At 47.4% G+C, this 21,174-nt stretch overlaps 1 protein-coding gene across 2 annotated transcripts in view; it reads left to right on the forward strand.

Moving 5' to 3' along the window:
• PSME4 (proteasome activator subunit 4) overlaps window positions 1-21,174 on the forward strand; it is a 294,381-nt gene that overhangs the window by 232,647 nt on the left and 40,560 nt on the right. For both annotated transcript variants that reach the window (XM_063918650.1, XM_063918651.1), the window contains 2 exons: window positions 10,318-10,471; window positions 11,402-11,471. In XM_063918650.1, the coding sequence (XP_063774720.1) occupies window positions 10,318-10,471; window positions 11,402-11,471 (224 nt within the window). The remainder of the gene's footprint in view (window positions 1-10,317; window positions 10,472-11,401; window positions 11,472-21,174) is intronic.

Here is a 21,174-nt window from a genome sequence, read left to right on the forward strand (position 1 = left end):
TGTTATCCTGTATGCACCCAACAAACTGGGTGCTCTTGCTTCTAAGCAGACGATTGCTAGTTGGATGTGTAGTACAATTCAGCTTGCACATTCTGTGGCAGGCCTGCCACAGCCAAAATATGTAAATGCCCATTCCACAAGGAAGGTGGGCTCATCTTGGGCGGCTGCCCGAGGGGTCTCGGCTTTACAACTTTGCCGAGCTGCTACTTGGTCAGGGGCACACCCTGGCTGAGGAGGACCTGGAGTTCTCTCACTCGGTGCTGCAGAGTCATCCGCACTCTCCCGCCCGTTTGGGAGCTTTGGTATAATCCCCATGGTCCTGACGGAGTCCCCAGCATCCACTTAGGACGTCAGAGAAAATAAGAATTTACTTACCGATAATTCTATTTCTCGTAGTCCGTAGTGGATGCTGGGCGCCCATCCCAAGTGCGGATTGTCTGCAATACTTGTACATAGTTATTGTTACAAAAATCGGGTTATTATTGTTGTGAGCCATCTTTTCAGAGGCTCCGCTGTTATCATGCTGTTAACTGGGTTCAGATCACAGGTTGTACAGTGTGATTGGTGTGGCTGGTATGAGTCTTACCCGGGATTCAAAATCCTTCCTTATTGTGTACGCTCGTCCGGGCACAGTATCCTAACTGAGGCTTGGAGGAGGGTCATAGGGCGAGGAGCCAGTGCACACCACCTGATCCTAAAGCTTTTACTTTTGTGCCCTGTCTCCTGCGGAGCCGCTATTCCCCATGGTCCTGACGGAGTCCCCAGCATCCACTACGGACTACGAGAAATAGAATTATCGGTAAGTAAATTCTTATTTTTTCCCCCATCAGATGAATTAAATGAAGTGTGTGAAGAAGCGTGGGCTTTCCCTGATAAAAAATTGGTAATTCCTAAGAAGGTACTAATGGCGTTCCCTTTCCCGCCAGAGGATAGGTCACGTTGGGAAACACCTCCTAGGGTGGATAAAGCGCTCACACGTTTGTCTAAAAAGGTGGCACTACCGTCTCCGGATACGGCCGCCCTCAAGGAACCTGCTGATAGAAAGCAGGAGGCGATCCTGAAGTCTGTATATACACACTCAGGCATTATACTTAGGCCAGCTATTGCGTCAGCTTGGATGTGCAGTGCTGCCGCTGCATGGTCAGATAAACTGTCAGAAAATATTGACACATTAGACAGAGACACGATCCTGTTAACCATAGACCATATAAAAGACTCAGTCTTATATATGAGAGATGCACAGAGGGAAATCTGCCGACTGGCATCTAAAGTAAGTGCATTGTCCATTTCTGCTAGGAGAGGCTTATGGACTCGCCAGTGGACAGGAGATGCAGATTCTAAAAGGCACATGGAAGTGTTGCCATATAAGGGTGAGGAATTATTTGGGGATGGTCTCTCGGATCTAGTTTCCACAGCAACGTCTGGGAAGTCAGCATTTTTACCCCATGTCCCCTCACAGCCTAAGAAGGCGCCGTTTTATCAGGTTCAGTCCTTTCGGACCCAGAAAAACAGGCGTGGAAAAGGCGGGTCTTTTCTGTCCAGAGGCAGAGGTAGGGGAAAAAGGCTGCAACAAACAGCAGGTTCCCAGGAGCAAAAGTCCTCCCCCGCTTCTTCCAAGTCCGCCGCATGACGGTGGGGCTCCACAGACGGAGCCAGGTACGGTGGGGGGCCGCCTCAAGAATTTCAGCGATCAGTGGGCTCGCTCACGGGTGGATCCCTGGATCCTTCAAATAGTATCTCAGGGGTACAAACTGGAATTCGAGGCGTCTCCACCCCACCGGTTCCTAAAATCTGCCTTGCCGAATGCTCCCTCAGACAGGGAGGCGGTGTTAGCGGCAATTCACAAGCTGTATTCCCAGCAGGTGATAATCAAGGTACCCCTACTTCAACAAGGCCGGGGTTACTATTCCACACTATTTGTGGTACCGAAACCGGACGGTTCGGTGAGACCCATTTTAAATTTGAAATCCTTGAACACATACATAAAAAAATTCAAGTTCAAGATGGAATCGCTCAGGGCGGTTATTGCAAGCCTGGACGAGGGGGATTACATGGTATCACTGGACATCAAGGATGCTTACTTGCATGTCCCCATTTACCATCCTCACCAGGAGTACCTCAGATTTGTGGTACAGGATTGCCATTACCAATTCCAGACGCTGCCGTTTGGACTGTCCACGGCACCGAGGGTATTTACCAAGGTTATGGCGGAAATGATGATACTCCTTCGAAAAAAGGGAGTTTTAATTATCCCGTACTTGGACGATCTCCTAATAAAAGCGAGGTCCAAGGAACAGTTGTTGGTGGGAGTAGCACTATCTCAGGAGGTGCTGCACCAGCACGGCTGGATTCTGAATATCCCAAAGTCACAGCTGGTTCCGACGACACGGCTACTGTTCCTGGGTATGATTCTGGATACAGTCCAGAAGAAAGTGTTTCTCCCGGAGGAGAAAGCCAGGGAGTTGTCATCTCTAGTCAGAGACCTCCTGAAACCAAAACAGGTATCCGTGCACCGCTGCACGCGGGTCCTGGGAAAGATGGTGGCTTCTTACGAAGCAATTCCCTTCGGCAGGTTCCATGCCAGAATCTTTCAGTGGGACCTGTTGGACCAGTGGTCCGGATCGCATCTTCAGATGCATCGCTTAATAACCCTGTCTCCAAGAACCAGGGTGTCTCTACTGTGGTGGCTGCAGAGTGCCCATCTTCTAGAGGGCCGCAGGTTCGGCATACAGGACTGGGTCCTGGTGACCACGGATGCCAGCCTTCGAGGCTGGGGGGCAGTCACACAGGGAAGAAACTTCCAAGGACTATGGTCGAGTCAGGAGACTTCCCTTCACATAAATATTCTGGAACTAAGGGCCATCTACAATGCCCTAAGTCAAGCAAAATCCCTGCTCCTTCACCAGCCGGTGCTGATCCAGTCAGACAACATCACGGCAGTCGCCCATGTAAATCGACAGGGCGGCACAAGAAGCAGGATGGCGATGGCAGAAGCCACAAGAATTCTCCGATGGGCGGAGAATCATGTACTAGCACTGTCAGCAGTGTTCATTCCGGGAGTGGACAACTGGGAAGCAGACTTCCTCAGCAGACACGACCTCCACCCGGGAGAGTGGGGACTTCATCCAGAAGTCTTCCAGATGCTGGTAAACCGTTGGGAAAAACCACAGGTGGACATGATGGCGTCCCGTCTCAACAAAAAGTTAAAAAGATATTGCGCCAGGTCAAGGGACCCTCAGGCGATAGCTGTGGACGCTCTAGTGACACCGTGGGTGTACCAGTCAGTTTGTGTTCCCTCCTCTGCCTCTCATACCAAAGGTATTGAGAATAATAAGAAAGCGAGGAGTAAACACAATTCTCGTGGTTCCGGATTGGCCAAGACGAGCGTGGTACCCGGAACTTCAAGAGATGCTCTCAGAGGACCCGTGGCCTCTTCCGCTCAGACAGGACCTGCTACAGCAAGGGCCCTGTCTGTTCCAAGACTTACCGCGGCTGCGTTTGACGGCATGGCGGTTGAACACCGGATCCTAAAGGAAAAGGGTATTCCGGAAGAAGTCATTCCTACGCTTATTAAGGCCAGGAAAGATGTTACGGCAAAGCATTATCACCGCATATGGCGGAAATATGTTGCATGGTGCGAGGCCAAAAAGGCCCCAACAGAGGAATTTCAACTAGGTCGATTTCTGCATTTCCTGCAAGCAGGAGTGAATATGGGCCTAAAACTAGGCTCCATTAAAGTACAGATCTCGGCTCTGTCGATTTTCTTTCAAAAAGAACTAGCTTCAGTACCTGAAGTTCAGACATTTGTGAAAGGAGTGCTGCATATTCAGCCCCCGTTTGTGCCTCCTGTGGCACCTTGGGATCTCAACGTGATGTTGAGTTTCTTAAAATCACATTGGTTTGAGCCACTAAAAACCGTGGATCTGAAATATCTCACGTGGAAAGTGGTCATGTTATTGGCCTTGGCTTCAGCCAGGCGAGTGTCAGAATTGGCGGCTTTATCATGTAAAAGCCCTTATCTGATTTTCCATATGGATAGGGCAGAATTGAGGACTCGTCCCCAATTTCTCCCTAAGGTGGTGTCAGCGTTTCACCTGAACCAGCCTATTGTGGTGCCGGTGGCTACTAGTGAATTGGAGGACTCCAAGTTGCTAGACGTTGTCAGGGCCCTGAAAATATGTTTCCAGGACGGCTGGAGTCAGAAAATCTGACTCGCTGTTTATCCTGTATGCACCCAACAAGCTGGGTGCTCCTGCTTCTAAGCAGTCTATTGCTCGCTGGATTTGTAGTACAATTCAGCTTGCACATTCTGTGGCAGGCCTGCCACAGCCAAAATCTGTAAATGCCCATTCCACAAGGAAGGTGGGCTCATCTTGGGCGGCTGCCCGAGGGGTCTCGGCTTTACAACTTTGCCGAGCAGCTACTTGGTCAGGGGCAAACACGTTTGCAAAATTCTACAAATTTGATACCCTGGCTGAGGAGGACCTGGAGTTCTCTCATTCGGTGCTACAGAGTCATCCGCACTCTCCCGCCCGTTTGGGAGCTTTGGTATAATCCCCATGGTCCTTACGGAGTTCCCAGCATCCACTAGGACCTCAGATATAATAAGAATTTACTCACCGGTAATTCTATTTCTCGTAGTCCGTAGTGGATGCTGGGCGCCCGTCCCAAGTGCGGTGTATCTGCAATACTTGTACATAGTTATTGTTAACTAAATCGGGTTATTGTTGAGCCGTCTGTTGAGAGGCTCAGTTGTTTCATACTGTTAACTGGGTTTCATATCACGAGTTATACGGTGTGAATGGTGTGGCTGGTATGAGTCTTACCCGGGATTCTAAATCCTTCCTTATTATGTCAGCTCGTCCGGGCACAGTGTCCTAACTGAGGCTTGGAGGAGGGTCATAGTGGGAGGAGCCAGTGCACACCATGTAGTCATAAATCTTTCTAGAGTGCCCAGCCTCCTTCGGAGCCCGCTATTCCCCATGGTCCTTACGGAGTTCCCAGCATCCACTACGGACTACGAGAAATAGAATTACCGGTGAGTAAATTCTTATTTTTTTTTATATTTAGTTTGTAAAATCAATATGTACACAGACTCTGTTTAAGCATTAATATCGTTTTTGTTTCTGTGTATTTCTCTAGCATCCATAAGGGATATTGGGGAGACTTGGTACGATGGGGGTATAGACAGGGTCCAAGGGAGCACTTTAAATTTCTTCACTGGGTGTGCTGGCTCCTCCCCTTTATGCCCCCTCGCACAGGCCGTTTAGAAAAAAGTGCCCTCAGGAGAGGATGCACATCTCTGCAGCTCCAGAGAGTTTTCTTCAGTTTCTTTTAAACTTTTATTATTTTCGGTATGCTGTTTGGGCAACCGCACACCTGCACCGTGTGAAGTTGAGGGGGGGGCGCCTTCACCGGCCTTGCAAGGTGTCCGAGCCGCTTCCCTGATGCAGGACCGCCGTCCTGACAGGTTCTTTGTTCAGCGGGGCACTGCGCCTTGGCTGTCGCAATCGCAGCACGCCGCACACCCCTAACACTAGCCTGAAGGTGACGTCTGTGGTGAGTACAAGCCGGTGGCCCCCCCGGTTCAAAGTGCGGCTGAACTCAGACGCGGCATACAGGACCCTCCTGGGGGAGACCCACTAGAGCCCCCCGTGTAAACTGGCTCAGGATGGCTTAAACTAGCACTGGTGCGATGTATTTAAGCATGATTGGAGACATTGCCGTATAAAAAAATGCTGTAGCTCCGGCGCCATTGGGGGGGCGGAGCTACCTCAGAGCGGGACCAGAGGCATTTTGGCGCCTTCCGCTGCTTACTGCAGCAGCAATCCCCGCACACAGCTCTTCCTGACTCCCCTGCAGCAAAGGGGGAGAGTAGCTATTGTAAACAATCTGTGTCCTATACAGGACAGAATTTACTAGTGTTTCATTGTAATATAATTAGCTGACAGCCTCACTGGGGCTGTACAGCTAGGGGTGTGCTGGTGTCTCTCTCTCTGTCGCCTCTCGCATACAGTAAGGGCAGGCTTGATCAGTATTACTGTCTGTGTGTATGTTATTGGGATTACTGTAAGCATTTGTAAACACAAACTATGTAGTGTATGCCACACTAGATTCTCTCCCTTATATACTGATTCTGTTGCATGGGAACAATGCAGCCAATCTTCACAACTCAGTGAAGGGTTCTGGGGGAGAGGGTCCAGAGCCATCCTGGTTAGGGGCTCTTAAAACTATGATGCCTTATATGTCATCACAACTGTCTGCTAATGTTCAGAAGACTCAGCTACTACAACAGGCTGTTGCAGAGTTAACTGCTAGGGCATGTGTTACACAGTCCTCCATCTCTGATGCAGGTACACAAAAGCGTGGTTTACCTGCCATGCTCTCTGATTTAGATGAGGATATACAGGAGGATGGGGAGGACTTAGATCCCATTAGTGGGGATCCTTATTCTGCTCAGGGTATTGAACCCCTCATTCTGGCTATATGTGACGTGTTAAAGCTCCCTCTAGAGGACGCTGCGTCACAGCAGTCGTTTTTCTTACACAAAACAAGCCAAATGTCCCTTTTCCTGATTCTGCAGAGTTAGATTACCTATTTAAGTTGGCCTGAAAAAATCCAGACAAAAAATTCCAAGTGTCAAAAACGTTTTTGCGCACTTTCCCATTTGCTCCTGCTGGTAGGAAATTCTGGGAAGAAACTCCGGGGGTAGACGTATAAGTCTCTCGACTGTCCAAAAAGGTGGTGCTGCCTGCCCCGGGCTCCTTTACCATGAAGGATCCTGGGAACAGAAAGATAGACTACTCTCAAATCTGTTTACATGGCAGCAGGTATATCGCAGAGGCCGGTCATAGTGGGATGCTGGATGACCCATGCCATTCACACGTGGGCTACCCAGATTCAGGAGGGCCTCTCAGGGGCTATGCCTCTGGTCACTATGGTGACTCTCCTCAATCACATTCAGGACACTACGCGCGTCCTGTATGACTCGCTCAAGGAGATGGGGAATATTAATGCTAGGACTGGCAGTGTTGGCGCGCAGGGATTTGTGGTTGTCCGTGGATAGCGGACGCAGAATCAAAGCGCAGTGTGGAATCCCTCCCCATTTCGGGGGAATGGCTCTTTGGGGTTGAGTTGGATACGTGGATTTCCAAAGTCACTGCTGGGAAATCCACGTTTCTCCCCTCCGGGGCCACACCGGCTAGGCGTTCCTACCTGTGGCCGTCTGTTCAGTCCTTTCGGTCGAACAGCTTTCGTTCTAGGGCCAGAGGTGCCTCCAATGCAAATAGAGGCGCCAGAGGTAAGTCAAAAAGACCTTCAACCACCGGTTCTCAGGAACAGAGCACCAGTTCTGCTTACACTAAGTCCTCAGCATGACTGTGCCCACCCACCCCGAGGAGATCTCGAGGTGGGAGCCCGGCAGCATCACTTCAGCCGCATCTGGGATAGCTCCTGCCAAGATACCGACGCGGATCTTCTGTACATGTCCGTCGAAGATCCTTGGCCTCTACCACTAAGAAGCTGTCTTCTTCAACAAGGACCGTTCGTCTACCCTGACTAATGGCAACTTTGTTTGAATGCATAGAGGTTGAGCGGAACATCCTAGCTCAAAAAAGCTTTTTCAAAAAGGTTATTGCTACCATGGTTCAGGCCAGGAAACCTGTGACGTCAAAACACCATCATATCTAGAGAAGATATGTCTCTTGGTGCAAGGAACGCACGTATCCACCTGCAGAGTTCACGTTTCTTACGTTTCCTGCAGGCTGGTGTTGATAATGTCTTGCGCCTGGGTTCCATTAAGGTCCAGATTTCAGCTCTCCATTTTCTTCCAGAAGAAATTGGCATTGTTGCCAGAAGTTCAGACCTTCTTGCAAGGGGTACTCCACTTACAACCTCCTTGTGTGCCGCCTACGGCGCCCTGGGATTTGAATGTGGTGTTGGAATTTCTGCAGTCCTCCTGGTTTGAGCCTCTGATGACGGTGGAAGACGGTTAGGTTACTGGCCCTGGCGTCTGCTAGGCGTGTTTCAGAATTGGGGGCCTTATCGTGTAAAGGTCTATACTTGGTCTTTTACAAGGACAGAGAGGAGCCCAGGACTATGCAGCAGTTCCTGCCGAAGGTTGTCTCTGCGTTTCACCTGAATCAACCTATTGTAGTTCTGTCCAGTTCTGACACTTCTGCTCCTCCGGAGGCATTAGATGCGGTGCGAGCCTTGAAGATCTATGTCAAGCGGACGGCTCGGATCAGAAAGACTGATTCCTTGTTCATGCTCTATGATGCGTAGAAGAAGGGTTGTCCTGCTTCGAAGCAGTCCATTGCTCGTTGGCTTAAGCTTACTATCCAGCAGGCCTATGTGTCGGCAGCCTTACCTGTTCCTAAGTCTCTGAAAACCCACTCTACAAGATCTGTGGGCTTTTCCTGGGCAGCTGCCCGTGGAGTCTCGGCCTTGCAACTATGCCGAGCTGCTACCTGGTCGGGGAAGAACACCTTTGTGAACTTCTACAAGTTTGATACCCTGGCCAAAGAGGATACCCAGTTTGGGCAAGCGGTACTTCAGCAGTCTCCGCACATTCCCGCCCGTTCTGGAAGCTATGGGACGTCCACATCGTACTAAGTCTCCCCATTATCCCTTATGGATGCTAGAGAAAATAGGATTTTAATTACCTACCGGTAAATCCTTTTCTGGTAGTCCATAAGGGATATTGGGCGCCCGCCTCAGTGTGTTGACTTTTCTGCAGGTTCTCTGTTATGTGGTTACCTGTTCAGCTGTTGCTGTTATTGTTACCAGCTGTTGCAGGTTGTTATATGTTCATGGTGTGCTGGTGTTAAATCTCACCACTCTTTGTTGTCATGTTCCTTCTCTCAAGTATGTCCTTTCTTCTTCGGGCACTGTTTTACCTATAAATGTCTGTGGGAGGGGGCATAGAGGGGAGGAGCCAGCACACCCAGTGAAGAAATTTGAAGTGCACTGGCTCCTTTGGACCCCGTCTATACCCCCATCGTACTAAGTCTCCCCAATATCCCTTATGGACTACGAGAAAAGGATTTACCGGCAGGTAATTAAAATCCTATATTTGTTGTCATTGACCATGTTCACAGTCGTCATGTTGACACTGATAAAATGACTACAAAATATTCTTGGTAGCCTCGCGGTGACTTGGCATGTCTGGCTTCTCCAGCTAAAAGGGACTTCGGGGTTAATCCAGAAATATTTAAACCTTAAACCTAACCCTCCCTCTAGTGTCTAATTCTGATCTCCGCTCCCGTAGCCTGACCCTAATCCTCCACTTCCGTAGCCTGACCCCAACCCCCCACCCCCCTCTCCCATGGCCTAACACTCTCCTCCCGTAGCCTGACCCTAGCCCTCTCCTCCCGTAGCCTGACCCTAGCCCTCTCCTCCCGTAGCCTGACCCTAGCCCTCTCCTCCCGTAGCCTGACCCTAGCTCTCTCCTCCCGTAGCCTGACCCTAACCGCCCCCCTCTCCTCCCGTAGCCTGACCCTAACCGCCCCCCCCCCCTCCTCCCGTAGCCTGCCGTTGCCTGACCCTAACCCTCTGTCCCGTGCAGTACAGTATGTCAGCATTGTGAACATTTTGACATGCCAACCGTGTTAACACCGTAGCTGTTAACAGTGTGGTGTCAATCATGCAGGAAACAGATGCAATTATTTTAATGAACCGTGAACATTTAGATCATGTATTATTTATATAAATATATATATATATATATATATATATATATATATATATATATATATATACGTATGGACAAAAACGGCGGCACTCGGCAAGGACTTAGTCAGCAAAAGAATGAGACAGTCAGACCGTCTGAGCTTGTTAACGTTTCAGTATTTAAACTTTTCGTCTGACGAAAGTTTAAATACTGAAACGTTAACAAGCTCAGACGGTCTGACTGTCTCATTCTTTTGCTGACGAAGTCCTTGCCGAGTGCCGCCGTTTTTGTCCATACGTGTATATGCTATACCAGCTGGAGGGCACCGGAGGCATTATTTATTAAGGTGGAGTGCCGGTAACTGCCTATGATAGATATATAGATATAGATAGATAGATATAGATATAGATATAGATATATATATATATATATATATATAATAATTTTTTTTAATGGTTTCATTTACTTAGGGATTTTGTATTTATCTGGGTTGTTATACGCATTTACAGCACATGGTCAAATTCACCTTTATTTCATAATGTGACAAATGAAAAACCTACTCTGTTAGCCCGCAGCATCTACATGTGATCCTATTCTATTTCGATATGTTTGTATTTTATATTACATTTGTATTGAATGTTTATCAGGCGGCTGTACCAAACCAGACATTGTTCTGACCGGGGACAGACCCGACAACCAGTGGATAAGTTATGACAGTGCAAGCCTACCAAAGACGAAGGAAGTGTGGGAGACCTCCTGCTTTGTGGAGAAGACCCACTGGGGATATTCCACCTGGCCTAAGTGAGTGTTGCTGCTTGGCATGCAGTGGAGCTGTGGCAGTGACTGTCCTGTCGCATTGTGTAGTAGCAGGAGGGCGTATTGGGGATCATTCATACAGCCAGTGCACTGGATAATGTCCCTTACCCACAGATTCTGTTGGTTTTTCCAGTACAGCTTAGGAAATGTAACGAAAATAATATGTGGTAGCTCTGCGTTCTAGCACATTCTCCTTCTGCACAAGTTTTTAAAACATTTAAAATTTATAGTCAGTATTTTTATTTTTAAGAATTCTAATTTAACGTTGTTGCAAGTTATAGCAGTGGTTCCCAAGCTCGATCTTTAAGGCACAGGAACACTCCAGGTTTTAAGAATAGCCACACTTGAGCACAGATTACTTAATTGGTATCCACAATAATTTTTATTTAACAATCTGTGCTCAAGCATGGATATCCTTAAAACCTAGACTGTTGGTGTGCCTTGGAGAACTGAGGTTTGGAAACACTGCATTAGAGTCATTACCTTACAATAGTGTCTGTGACTGGGACAAGTGATTAGCTTCTAATAAGTCCAGTTCCCCCTACAATTTACAACTTAGAGGGAAGCTTGGAGAGAGATAAAGTACTAACCAATCGGCTCCTACCTGTTCTACAGGCTGTGTTTGAAAAACGGCAGGAGCTGATTGGTTGGTATTTTATTTTTATCCAATTCATCTCTCTCCAAGCTTATCTGTGCCCCTTTGTGTTATGTACTGGAAAGTAGCGTCTGACTGACATCCTGTAAGAGGTGACCTGTGCTCTCCCATATTTACTTGTACACGGAAACGTGTGAGTGCCCAAAAGCTCGCCAGCACAAAGTGATAACAGGACATATTTGTGTGTTTTTTTTGTTTTCCATTGATCTGTGTGTCAATACTGAGGTGGATATTTATTCATGCTTTTATTATCCACTCAGAAACATGCTGGTGTACGCACCCGCTGACCAGCAGCCGCCACTGGGAAGACCTAGAGAAGCCATGTCTGAGGTGAGTCTATACTAGTGAGGTGCTGAAGCTGTGTGTGTTTGTTTGTTTGTGTGTATGTATGTATGTATGTATGTGTTAGTATGTATGTATGTATGTGTGTGAGTATGTATATATACAGTGGCGTAAGTTCGCCCCAGTCGCCCGGAGGCATGATTAAATGTTGGTGCCCCCCTTCCCCCCCCCACACACACACACACATATATGCCATATGTAGATATCTGGTACTCAGGGTGAACAGTAGCAGCGTACTCAGATGCCTTTCACAATAGTAGTATAGACATACACACACACACACACACACACACACACACACACACACACACACATATTTCACTTACACACACACATGCCTCTTTTCCTTGCACACACACATGCCTATCTCACTTAAAACACACATCTTTCACTTACACAAACATGCCTTTTTCACTAACTCACACGCCTCTTTCACTTTTTACTTACACGCTTTTTTCACTTACACACGTGCCTTTTTCACTTACACGTGCCTTTTTCACTTACACACACACACACACACACACACACACACCTTTTTCACTTACACACACGTGCCTGTTTCACTTACACACACACACACACACACCTTTTTCACTTACACACGCCTTTTTCACTTACACACAATTACACACACATCACTTACACACACACTTACACACACACATGCCACTTTCACTTACACACACTTACACACACGTCACTTTCACTTACACACAATTACACCCACACACACACGTCACTTACACATGCACAATTACACACACACACATGCATCTTTCACTTACAAACACACAATTACACACACACGCCACTTTCACTTACACACACGCACACACACATGCCACTTTCTCTTTCATCCACTAGGGGACACTGGAGTCCTATACAGTAGGGGTGTGAAGCCTTGAACCGGAGGTGTGGCACAATCTAAAATTAGCATTGTCTGCACAGCCGGCTCCTCCCCCTTCACATCCCTCCTCCCTCAGTTTGAAAAATTGTGCTGGAGGTACAGCACGTGGAGCACTGAGCTCCTGACTAAAATCTAAAGAGTGCTGCGTCCACCTAATAAAAGGTAGACAAGGCCACACATATATATTGGAGAGACAAAGATCCCTATTGAAGGGACCTGCATCTCTCCACAGGAGATCCTCCACGTCCACTAACAGTGAGTACTGGTCGAAGGAAAAAGTAGCTTAGGCAGGGTCCTTGTAATTTTTTTTTTGGATGTCCTTCCTTATTTAATATCATCCTCTATCACTGCTGCCTCCTGTAATAGAATCTGCTGCTGTAGTTTAGTGGACTAAGGCTCCCATAGACTAAACCAAAAAGTCATGGGTTCTAATCTCCCTTAGTTTTATCCCCTCTTGCAGCAACAGCGGCGGGCGCGGGAGCAGAGTGCGGCGCGGGACTCGGCCTTTCCTCCCTGTGAGCAGGGAGAGACGGCAGAGAGGCGCGCTACACAGCGACGGAGATCTGACAGCCGAAGCGGAGCACAGGCGCCGCTACGGGAAACTGTCCCGGTGCGCCCCGGCCAGCGGGTCCGGAGCGCGCCAAATAGTGTACTCGCTGAGCGCCAAATAGTGGACTCAGCGCGCGCCAGCCAGCGGGCAGCGGGAGGGGGCTAAAAATCAATGCAGCAAGTGCTTCCATACTATGAGGAGGAAATAGCAACTATATATGGGGCTGCGGCAAGTGCTTCCGTACAGTCTTACAGGACATTTAGTGGGGGCCATATTTAATGATTATGGCACCAGACTGAGATAATGGATGGGTCCTCCCCCTCCCCCCAGTAAAGTACATAGGGGAAGGTTGTTTACTAAAGAATTGGCTCCCCCTGCTGCACTGCCTGCATAGTGCATAGTATAATATAGCAGAGAGATCGTTAGCTAACAGCTCCCTCTGCTGGTGTATAATATATATACAGTATATGAGGATCTCCTGAAAAGTAATCAAACTTTAACTATTTATATTTTCAAGGGACTTCTGTTTCAAAGATCCTGCAGAAAATACACGGAAGCAAGCGAATACCAACTCTAACATCGTAGCTGATTTACAGTTGGGGTGTGAGGATTGCGAGTCGGCTGGTGTTTTTCGTAAAAAAATTTTTTTGAAATTAAAGTAAAGATATTGGCCTGCTCCTTTTATATACGAAAAGGACAGGTAATTCCAGCCGGATCCAATACCTTCGCTTCCGTCATCTCCCAGTCTTTCTCTTCCTAGTTTAAAGGGTGAAAGCGCTGCGGGCTACCCTGGTACAGGGTTTTCAAAACAACATGTCTAAGGCAACCAAGACCTCCAAGACCTGTTATGTTTGTACGAAATGTAACAAGAAGAGCACACGGGTTGGCAGCTCCGGGGTGTGCGACTCCTGCTTAGACAAGGACGCTCCACCTGGGAGCAGTGCTCTGGCATGGGAAGACAACCTTGCTAATAGAATCTCCATGGAGATGGCAGAATCGCGCAAGCAGCAATCAGAATGGGCTACGGGATTCTCAAAGGCGGAATTTCTCATCAGGTTAACGCCGCCCGCACAACAGAAACGAGTGTGCGCAAAGCTGTTAAAAGAACTCTCCCTATGATACCAGAATCAGAGGAGGAAGAGGGTTTTCTTCTTGATACGGAGGAAGGTGAGTTAATTGAACCTAACCTAGACTTTCCAGAAGAGGACTCGGCAATCTCAGGTCTTAATTGACTCCTTAATTGACGCGGTAAAGGAGATCCTAAGCTTTAAAGACTAGGAAATACGGGAGCCGGAAGATTTCGATTTGTTCGAATCCCAAAAGCCGGGTTCAGCAGTGTTTCCCATTCCTAAATCCCTCCAATCTCAGATAGAGGAGGCTTGGAAACAACCTGACAAACGGTTTCAATTTCCGAAACGGTTTCAGGTAACTTATCCCCTACCTAAGGGTGTAATGGACAAGTGGGAGACTCCGCCGGTAGTTGATGCTTCACTAGGAAGGTTGTCAAAAAAGACAATTTTGCCAATTCCGAACGTAACTACTTTAAAAGATGCGTCAGCCCGTAAAGTTGACACTGCGTTAAAGTCAATTTTTGTTGTAGCTGGTGCAGCGCAGAGACCTGCGATTGTCTGTGCTTGGGTCAACAAGGCCATGGGTGCATGGTCCGGCCGTATTGTACAAGCTATTGAGGAGGAAAATAGCTTAGAAGAGATTACCCAACTGGCGGAACACATTAGAGAATCTGCATCGTACTTGTGTCAAGCTTCTAAGGATATTAGCAGAATAGCATCGCGCATATCTATATCGGCTAGAAGGATTTTATGGCTCAGAGAATGGCAGGGAGACTCTGAGACCAAAAAGGCGGTAGAATCCATCCCCTTTGGGGGTGAAATGCTGTTTGGACCAGAATTAGACAAGTGGATTTCGCAGGCTACAGCGGGGAAGTCCACTTTTCTGCCTACTCCTTATACGAGAACCGCTCCACAAACTAGGAGAGGTTATTCGGGACCTGCGTTTACTTCTTTTCGATCACAGTCCTTTCGAGCCCGAGGAAGGGGTTTCGGTACACAGGCACGTGGGGGCAGAGGTAGAGGCCGCTCACAGGCAGCAACCAGAAAGCAGGATAAACCTACTGACAAGACCGTGGCAAGACGGCCTCCCAGCTCACCTGGGGTCCCCCCTTGGTGGGCGGCCGACTGGAAGGTTTTCAGGACATCTGGGCCAAAACCTCAGCAGAACTTTGGGTGAACAACTTAATCTCTCAGGGATACAAACTGGAATATCAACAGAGGCCTCACAGTCAGTTTTTTACAACAGGATTGCCTCAGTGCCCTCAAAAAGCAAGGGCACTACGGGCAGCAATTCAAAAATTGATACAGGCAGAGGTTATTATTCCGGTTCCCGCTTCTCAGAGAGGAACGGGGTTCTATTCCAATCTTTTTGTCGTGCCAAAGCCAGACGGGAAGGTCAGACTAATACTCAATTTAAGAGTTTTCAACCAGTTCTTAATGGTCTACAAGTTCAAGATGGAATCAATCCAATCGGTCATTGCAGGCTTAGAACAGGGCGAGTTCATGGTATCCATGGACATAAAAGATGCATATCTGCATATTCCAATTTGGACTCCTCACCAGGCTTACTTAAGGTTCGCACTGCTGGCGGATCACTACCAATTCCGGGCCTTGCCGTTCGGTCTATCATCAGCCCCAAGAATCTTCACAAATATCATGGCAATCATGGTTGCAGGACTGAGACTGTTGGGCGTCACGATTATACCTTATCTGGACGATTTATTGATCAAGGCACCATCTCAAAATCGACTGCTCAAGGATGTTCAGACATCCCATCATTTTCTAATTCAACATGGATGGATTGTCAATTTCCAAAAGTCCAACCTCATACCGATTCAACGGATTCAATTCCTCGGTCTCATCTTGGACACGGTACTATTACGTGTGTTCCTGCCAGAGAACAAGGTCCAAGACCTACAGAGATTAGTGGCTCAGGTACTGAGGACGCAAACTGTTTCTCTGCACCTCTGTGTGCAACTTCTCGGGAAGATGGTGGCGTTGTTCGAAGCTCTCCAGTACGGCAGACTTCATTCCCGACCATTCCAGATAAACCTCATTGCTCAGGGAGCAGGCTCACACTGGCTTCTCCATCGGAGAATCAGACTCCAACCGCAAGTACGGGTCTCCTTGATATGGTGGTCGTTATACAAGAACCTTGCAGCCTGCAAGACATTCGGCATTTGGGATTGGAGGATTCTGACAACGGACGCCAGTCTCGGAGGCTGGGGAGACGTCCTAGAGGACCATCAGTTTCAAGGACGGTGGACGTTACAGGAGAGCAGACTACCCATAAATATCCTCGAACTAAGAGCAGTTTACAATGCGCTTCGCTTAGCAGAAGACCTAGTCATGAATCAACACATCAGGATTCAGTCGGACAATGTCACGACGACGGCTTACATAAACCGTCAAGGAGGAACAAAGAACAGGATGGCGTTAAAGGAAGCCACAAAGATCTTGTTGTGGGCAGAAAGACGAAATATCATCCTCTCGGCAGTGTTCATTCCAGGTGTGGAGAACTGGGAAGCAGATTACCTCAGTCGCCAGGACATGCATCCGGGAGAGTGGTGCCTACATCCACGGATTTTCGACATGGTTGTGAGACGATGGGGTCTGCCTCAGGTGGACCTAATCGCGTCTCGGCAAAACCATCAGCTGCCCAGATATGTGTCAAAGACTCAAGATCCAGCAGCAGAAGGAGTGGATGCATTAACGCTTCCTTGGCGTTACAGGAGGGTTTACATATTTCCACCATTCCCACTCATACCCAGGGTTCTGAAAAGGTTAAAGCGGGAACGAGTGTGGGCGATTCTAATCGCACCAGATTGGCCCCACAGGAGTTGGTACTCCGACCTGCGGGGGTTACTTGCGGAAGATCCTTGGAGGTTACCTCAGAGAGAGGACCTGCTATCTCAGTGACCGTTTCTACACCCCGACCTGGACAGGCTGCGTTTGACAGCGTGGCTATTGAAACCCGGATCTTAAGAAACAGAGGGATTCCACGAACGGCCATTCCTACAATGATTGCCGCTAGGAAGCCGGTCACAGCCAGGCACTACTACAGGATTTGGAGATGGTACATGGCTTGGTGTCAGGAACGGGGATGGAATTCAACGAACTTCCACTTATCTCGACTTCTACTTTTTCTTCAGGCCGGTCTAGAGGGAGGACTCAGACTGGGCTCTCTGAAGGTTAAAATTTCGTCTCTCTCCATCCTTTTTCAACAGCGGCTAGCATCCTTGCCAGAGATTCAGACCTTTTTACAGGGGGTTCTGAGGATTCAACCCCCTTTTCATCCTCCCACGGCACCATGGGACTTAAATTTGGTGTTAGAATATTTGAAGTCACCGACTTTTGAGCCGTTGACAGAAACAGACCTGAAATATCTCTCTTGGAAGGTCACGTTATTACTTGCCTTGGCGGGTTTCTGAGTTGGGAGCCTTATCCTGTAAGAGTCCTTTCTTAGTTTTTCATGAGGATAGGGCGGAACTCCGTACAAGAGCGGACTTCCTTCCGAAGGTGGTTTCGGGGTTTCATGTAAACCAGCCAATAGTGGTTTCATCTTTCCAGGGTCTCACAGATGAGGACGTGTCCTTGGATGTTGTCAGAGCTTTACAGGTTACGTCGTCCTTCAGAAAGTCGGACCATTTGTTTGTTCTTTATGATGGGCCAAAGAAGGGTTGGCCAGCATCTAAGTAGTCTTTGGCTAGATGGATCAGACTTGCCATTCGGCAAGCTTATGTTTCCTGTGGCAAACAGGTTCCGGTTCAGACGGGTGCTCATACTACCCGTTCAGTGGGTGCCTCGTAGGCGGCTGCCAGGGGTGCTTCCACTACTCAACGTTGCAGAGCGGCGACGTGGTCTTCAGCCCACACGTTCGCAAAATTTTACAAGTTTGATACTTTTGCGTCCGGAGAATCTAAGTTCGGACGTTTAGTTTTGCAGGCCACTGACAGCACTCCCTCCCTGGGGGTAAACTTTGGGACGTCCCCTACTGTATAGGACTCCAGTGTCCCCTAGTGGATGAAAGAGAAAAGAGGATTTTGGTACTTGCCGATAAATCCATTTCTCTGAATCCTCTAGGGGACACTGGACGCCCGCCTCGGTGCTGTCAACCTGCTGTGTTCTAAGTTCTTGTTTTAAACAGTTTGTATAAACAGCGTTCCTTATTCGGTTAAGAGTTCTTGGCCGCTGTTTGATATGTTGTACGGTTCGGTTCCTCGCCATGTGCTATAGTGTCATGTCCTATTCTCTCAGTCAAATTTTTCAAACTGAGGGAGGAGGGATGTGATGGGGGAGGAGCCGGCTGTGCAGACAATGCTAATTTTAGATTGTGCCACACTTCTGGTTCAAGGCTTCACACCCCTACTGTATAGGACTCCAGTGTCCCCTAGAGGATCCAGAGAAATGAATTTATCGGTAAGTACCAAAATCCTCTTTTTACACACACACACACACACACACACACACACACACACACACACACACACACACACACACACACACATGCCTATTTCATTTATACACACAAACAATTACACACACACATGCCACTTTCACATACACACAATTACACACACACGCCTCTTTTACTTAAACACACAACTTTCCTTGAAAAAACAGACATACACACCTCACTTAAAACCATTGATACACACAAACACAGTGCTGCCAAGATTTATTAAAGATACCCCCAGTAATCACCCCCCCACACACACACAAACACACACACACACAAACGCACACACACAATGCAGCAACTGGAGGCAGGTGGTGCCAGTGCCTACCTGTTGCTATCACCAGGACGGAGGAAGAGAGAGCTTCAGCCGGCCAGCTCTATTGGAAGTCCCTGTGAGCAGCTGTGCGCTGGAGCTCCCCCTAGCTGCAGCCAGCTGTCAGCTCCTCTCTGTGCATAAGAGGAGGCAGCTGCTGCTGCCGTGTCATGACACTGACACGCTCCTCCGTCCAGTCAGATGCGGGGATGGATTGTCGGGCAGTGGGAGGCAATGGAGAAGTGCCCCCTGCAGGTCAGGAGCCTGGCGGCAGCCAACTCAATTGCCTCCCATAGTTCCGCCTGTGTATGTGTATCTCTCTCTCTCTCTCTCTCTCTCTCTCTCTCTCTCTCTCTCTCTCTCTCTCTCTGTGTATGTATGTATGTATATATATATATATATATATATATATATATATATATAATGTTTAGATAATTGTGTATGCTCTTTGTATTGATTCTTACCAAATGTATTTATATAGTTTATATTTAATGTCTGTATTGCTAAGTTCAACAAAAATGTAACAGTTAATTAGTGGCAAAGCCAGATAAGTGTTGTAGGATGTAAGTGATAAAGTGGCCACCGGAGGCGCTGTTCCAGCAGTTGCTGTGTATGCCATGGCTGCACCCTCATGCTATACAGACTCTGCAAGCTTATTGTACTACAATTTCCATCACGCCTTGGACAGATCTTCAGATTGCCCTTCTTTAACTGTAAGACTGTCTGGGCAGCACCCAATTAGATACTCTAAAGCTGGGTGCAGACTAATATATCATGATATATCTTTCAGACGTGGATCAGAAAGCTCTATCGTACACATAGCATAGTGTGATCCCGCCATCGCTCGTGCCCGGCAGTCGTTCCCTGAGTCGTCCAATCTGATGGGCTGCATGTCAGATGGGACAATCCCACGGCCGACAGCATGCAGTTACATGCTGCATGGAACGATACATCGGGCCAGGGTTTTATATATCGCACAGTGTGCACGTTGGTGCGATGTATCATTGCATTGAGTTGCTCCGTTGGCTAGGACACGCAGTGTGTACCTAGCTTCTGCAGCCTAAGGGATTCCTATCCATCCCCATAGAATAGCAGGAAAAACTAGGGATAACTCCTGCCCTGGAGGGGTATAGCAATAATCTTGGTTATAACCAGATAGAATGTGTCTATGACGAGGCTGCCACTCTCCTAAAAGCAGAACTATCCAGTGTTCTATGACTGTCCTGATAATTGTCTCCTCAACCTGTACTCACACATTGAGCTGTATTATTAAGTAGAATGTATTAAAAGAGTGACCAACTATAGTGTGTAGACAGTTATTGCTTAAAAAAATGTTTTTATAATAAATTATAAAACACATACATTTAAAACAGTATCACATGATGCAGTAGTACATAAAATTATAATATCTTAACATGAAACCTAAAAGATAAAGGAAAATCTCACGTAAATTGTGATGTGTTTCGCCGCTTATAGTCACTTCATCAGGCAGTTGAACAGTGAGCTACAGTATAAGACTTTCTAGTATGCACTCTGCAACACATAGGATGCCAGGAAGGTTAAAATGCTTCCCAGAGTATTTTAACAGTCTCGACGGGATCCGGTCGTTAGGTCGACAGTAAGTAGGTCGACAGGGACTCTAGGTGGACATGTTCTAGGTCGACATGACAAATGGTCTTACGGTCGACCAATAGTGGTCAACCTAGACACTGTTGACCTAAGGCTAATCTACCTAACATACCACACTCGTCTCGACAGTATACTGTTTTAACAGCACATAATAAATTATATTGTTAGAAGTACTGCTTTAAGTAGCAGTTTAACCTTGTCAACATCCTTGTGCCGACATTATGCTGCCAACAGTGGCATTGTCACTAGACCTAACTCATGTAGTTGATCTTATTTCATAGGGACTAGAGAAAAAGGTTCAGGTTATTTTTGTGTGTGCAGTTCAACTGTACTGCAATATTATTTAAAGTGACATTTAAAATCCTGAGATTTTCTGTGGAATTTGGAGTCTTGGCAGTTTCGTGTGTCATTGTATTAATCGCGCATGTGCAAGAAATAGGGATTTCTCTGCAAACTGACTAATAATCTTGTAGTTATAGTTGTTGGGGACTTGTATGAAACTTTGAAAAGAGAAAATAGCAGCTAATCAGCGCCTGTCGTTTTAGAAGCTGTGTTTGCAAAATGACAGAAGCTGATTAGCTTGTACTTTATCTCTCTCCAAGGTATTTTACCTCTCCCCCATAGTCTCCTACACAATATTCGTAGTGAAGCCCTAATTGGTAAAACATATTGTTCCTTTTAACTTTTTTTTGTAAAACTTGTTCCAATTGCCTATTCTGCATTTACTTGTTTAAGATTTTTTTTTATTTTATTTTTCATGTTT

This window comes from Pseudophryne corroboree, chromosome 4 (assembly GCF_028390025.1).
Source record: "Pseudophryne corroboree isolate aPseCor3 chromosome 4, aPseCor3.hap2, whole genome shotgun sequence".
Taxonomy (NCBI): domain Eukaryota; kingdom Metazoa; phylum Chordata; class Amphibia; order Anura; family Myobatrachidae; genus Pseudophryne; species Pseudophryne corroboree.